We start from the raw sequence: 4842 nt of genomic DNA on the forward strand, positions 1-4842 counted from the left end.
TTGGTAACTCACTTAGAACATAAGGTCAAGCATTGCTTCTAGGTAGAAATAAATTCAATGCCTCCAAAATTCCTGAGGATACAACAATACTCCTAGACAACTCTATGAAACCCATGATTATATACTCTAGAAGACCAAAAAATTAACTCAAAAGCTTATCCAAGTTTTTGTAAGTGACTTTAGAAAGATCTCAACATGCAGAATAATACACATGAGTGGAAACTGAAACTTTAGCCAGCCAAAGAGAGAGAGTTGGTAATCTAGTAATCTAGTTTCTTCTCAAACCTAACAAGGACAACATTCTAGAAAAGGTATTTCATTAAGACATTATGAATTTAATAAGGAATTTGAATATGAAAATGAAATATATAATTTTAAAAAATTATTAATAATATAATACTCTTTGTCAATCTAACTAAACAAGTTATAAATTGTATAATTTAAAATAGAAAGAAGTAAATTTTGTTTAATATTTTTAATATAGATTAATAGAAATAAAATATCAAAAAATATGAACTTTAGATTTTTCATTAAATTTTTTACAAGTATATAATAATTGACATAACTAATTCTTTTAAATTCAATCAATACAAGTATTCTTTAATAATAAACAATATAACAATAATCTTTAAAGATTAAACCCAAGATATTTCATACTTCAACTTTTTAACTTCAATTTTAGACGAGTCATATCCAAACTTGTGAAAGAACATTTAAGTTACATATTTTAAATTAGCTTTGATATTGGGCAGTCAATGTAAATAACCACTTGCGCGACCTGGGATTGCATAAGGTGGACGTAATTCATTTTATTTTGAAGTCAATAGTAATGATTCATTGTGTTTAAATGTGTTCATATTCGAATATATACATATATAGTAGTTTTGTGCCATATCTAATGGGCCCTTAATTGAGACACACTCCATCAAAACTTTACATATTTTCAGTAATGTATTTTAATTTTTATTTAGTTCATATCTTTTTTCAAAATTATTTCTAAGAAAAAATAAAATATTATTTTAGCACATTTTTATGATTTATGAGTAGTTGTAAATCTTGTAGATAATAATTTAAAAAATATTTTAAATTTAATAGATTGTTTATAGAAGTATCGGAAAGTTTAATATTTTGTTAATCTATGTGTATAATATTATAGTGATTATTTTTCAATTTTTTAAATTTTAATGAAAATAGCTAAATATATAACATATTAATAGTTATATATCTTTTATCAAGTATGTTTTATGATCTTTTTTCTATTAGCATATGTTTCACTTTCATTTGTATCTAAATCTCTAAACATTTGTCAATATCTATATTATTTCACTTCCATTTATACTTTCAAATTTATAATTTCAGCATAAGATCTAATTTGAGTAGCTTTAGATTAACTTGGTTCAATGAAAAGATGTGTGAGAAGGAACTCAAAACTTGAATCATTAAATTAAAATTTTAACTTTTCTATTCTCAATCTATATTATCATCATATAGGTCATCTAAATGTTTGTGTACATTAATATTGATATCACTAAATCACACTTTATTTTTATTAAGGGACATCACAAAGGGGGCATCCTTCCCTAATCAACCTAGTTTGCCATCTTGACAACCTCATGGCCTTTCCATTAGATCATGACCCTATTGTCACTTAGTCATTGTTAATTCGCATTAACCTAGAATTTTGATTGAGGACAACTCTCTCACTAGTTAAGATGGAAAACTTGTAAATAATAACCTTGCACACCACAGTGACAAGTTCAAATATTTAGAAGATCAAAATGATCATATTTTTCAAGAACATATTATTAACTCAACATTATATAACAATAAGCAAAATCTACATGATATATTAGTTTTGTGACACTTGAAGCAAACTCACCACACTTTAAAATAAATTATAATTTTTTAAAACAATAGAAAACCAAAAAAATTAGACACCCCATAAGTTACAATTTTTTTAAAATAATAGAAAACCCAAAAGAATGATCAAAATAACAGTCAACAAATCAATTTTCACAACTAACTTCATCAATAACCCCATTCCATCATATTGAATTATTTTAATTGTTTACTACCATAATCATAAGGCATCAAACTAATTTGGCATAAAATTGTCTTTTTGCATTTGGAAAGTTTTGAAAGCTACACACTTTCTTCCTACAATTAATATCAATTTTGGTTGCCCAATTTAGGATAATGGTTTGTTCCATCCTTTCAATTTAAAATTAACTGATGACCACTTGTGAACATTTAAACTCGATTGAATGCTGATGGAAGAGACACGTAAAGCATAAAGAATGTTCCATGGAGGATTCATCTTCCATCATTGAGAGCCACTCATTACTACAAACATTAAACCCAACGAGAGATCACAATATATCCATGTGTAAGCCATTGATTTCCCCTTTAATGTTCATTGAATTTCATTGACATATGTGATTACAATTGTCTGTCATTGTAACCCAAGTTGCTTCATATCACATGAACTGTCACAGATCCACCTTCAACTTTTTTGAAAAGCAATGACTTGGCACAAAAGGCAAGCAAGACCACCACAAAAATCAACAGTCTTTCCATAACCTATCAATGTCATCAATGTCTTTCCTCTCCTATAAATAATTCAATCAATCCCAAAGAATTTGATATCACTCTATATGCATTTTCCTTGTCTTAGATCTGATATGTAAAGAATACTAAGTTATCATTATCACCCCACAAGATCTTTAGCTCATTCAAGCCTGAATTGTCATCACAATCACCCACAAGATCTTTAGGTCATTCAAGCTCTCCCATGGCCATAGGATCTACAACAATAGAAGTAAAAGCATCTGTGGAACCCAAGAGACTTTGGATGGCCCTTGCTAAGGACAGCACAAATTTTCTTCCCAAAGCACTGCCCGATATCTTCTCTAGTGCTTCCATCATTGAAGGAGATGGAGGAGTGGGATCCATCAAAAAATTCAACTTCACAGATGGTACCCAATTCACAAAAAGCAACTTTTAGTTGTTTTACAGTTATTTTTTCTAGTTTCCTGGATCTTGGTAATTGGATCCCATTCTTATGATTTATACCAAGGATCGTGCCAAAATAGTATCCATCCACTTCAGTTATTTATGGGTTTGTTGAAATCTTAAATGAGGTTGCTTGTGGAACATATTTGTAGGTTTTGTAAATTTGGTCTGGTGTTTCTTCCCCACCATAATGTAAATATGGGAGGATATGGGTGGATCCCATTTTGAGATATGAACATGGCTTGTCTTGTGATTTTCTTTTGATTTTTCAAAGTTTGATTGAATTCTTGAAAATAAGTAAACATGGAGATATCAATATCATAAAAAAAAAGTTCAGTCATCTTTGCTCAAGTTACCAGTGAACTTAATTCATAAGCTTTGGCCACGCAAGAGTACATGTCATGGAGATCTACTTTTGCTTTACAAAAACTGAACTTAGTGTGTTTTTTTCAAATTTTAATCTTCAACATTATAAATTGGGTTAAGTTGGGAAGCCCATGTTTGATATTGGTGAGCACGGCTCATATCAGATTATACAGCTCACACAAGAGCACATAGGTAGCTTTGCTGATCTAGGTTATTGCATTTGAAATGCAGCTATAATCTTTATAGCACATGGTATGGCATGCCTTATTGCTGATGGCTTATTAGGTATTTAAGTTTCCAATCACAATAAATTTTCAGTTATTTCTTTTCTTTTTTCTTTTTTATCTGGGGTATTCTCACCCATTAATTTGTTTTGTTCTGGTCTTATTGTTACTGTTAAGTTGAGGGGGGGAAGTGGTGAATTAAGACAAGATTAATCATCTGGAATGTACACAACTGTTTGTCAGCAAATTGAGGAGGTAGCTTAAACATCACACACTAAGGCTTGATTCCTAGGCTAAAAGTGTTAAATAGTTGAAGTTGACTTATTTTTCCAAGTTTAATTTCTTCCTTAGTGTGTGATGTTTAAGGGTGACCCAAATTGTATTTCTTATTATTATATGAATCCCTTCATGATCAAGTGGGTGCATAGCTGAGATCAGAATGTGTTCTTGGAACATATATCTGTTATTATGATTAGAGTAAAAGGCTGCAAAGTTTTTTTTATTGAACACAATATAAAGGGTCATTTAAACATCATATATTAAGACTTGATTTCTAAGATAAAGTGTTAAATACTTTAAGTTGACTTACTTTTGTAAGCTTAATTTTTTCTGTAGTATATGATATTTAAGATTGATTGATGTATAGTGCATATGTTTTGTTGCTGTTTTGCAGCAAACAAGGATCTGAGGTTCGACAAGGAGAGGGTGGAAGAACTCAATGAGGAGAAGCTGTTATACCGATACGCTCCACTGGGAAAAGCAGGGCTGATGGGTGAGAAACTCAAAAGTGGCAAATTTGAGATGAAGTTTAATACAATAAAAATTGATGATGGTGATGAATGCCTGCTTGTGTGGACTTCTGATTTTGAGACATACTCCGAGTCACCACTCTCGGATGTTAAGATTCAAGAGCTCAGGGCTGAAGTTGTTGCTATGGTGAAGATGGTGGAATCTTATCTTTTATCAAATCCTCAAATGTATAACTGAATCATCTTCACTATGTTGATTATATTATAAGTTGTTTACATATCATGCTGATCAGACTTCTGTTACAGAAAGTTTTGGTATGTTAATATATGTTTGTACGTATATGTTCAGAATAGTGCTTTGTTGGGTTTATCTTTTTCCTAAGAATTGATCATTTTCTGAGCATTTCAATGGATGTGGAAAACCATGAAAGATGTAGATATATAGAAGTGCAACTGGTTGATTGTCCACTAAATATAATTGTGAAAAAACA

At 30.4% G+C, this 4842-nt stretch overlaps 1 protein-coding gene across 1 annotated transcript; it reads left to right on the plus strand.

Moving 5' to 3' along the window:
- The first annotated feature begins 2672 nt into the window (after positions 1–2672).
- LOC149580389 (pathogenesis-related protein 1-like) lies at positions 2673–4631 on the plus strand. Its single transcript, XM_089813629.1, has 2 exons — positions 2673–2975; positions 4276–4631. The coding sequence occupies exons 1-2, from the start codon at positions 2792–2794 to the stop codon at positions 4587–4589; spliced, it is 498 nt and encodes a 165-aa protein (XP_089669755.1). The 5' UTR covers positions 2673–2791; the 3' UTR covers positions 4590–4631.
- The last annotated feature ends 211 nt before the right edge of the window (positions 4632–4842 follow it).

The sequence above is a fragment of the Cupressus sempervirens genome, chromosome 1, assembly GCF_028749045.1.
Source record: "Cupressus sempervirens isolate cs-2001-9-10 chromosome 1, ASM2874904v1, whole genome shotgun sequence".
Taxonomy (NCBI): domain Eukaryota; kingdom Viridiplantae; phylum Streptophyta; class Pinopsida; order Cupressales; family Cupressaceae; genus Cupressus; species Cupressus sempervirens.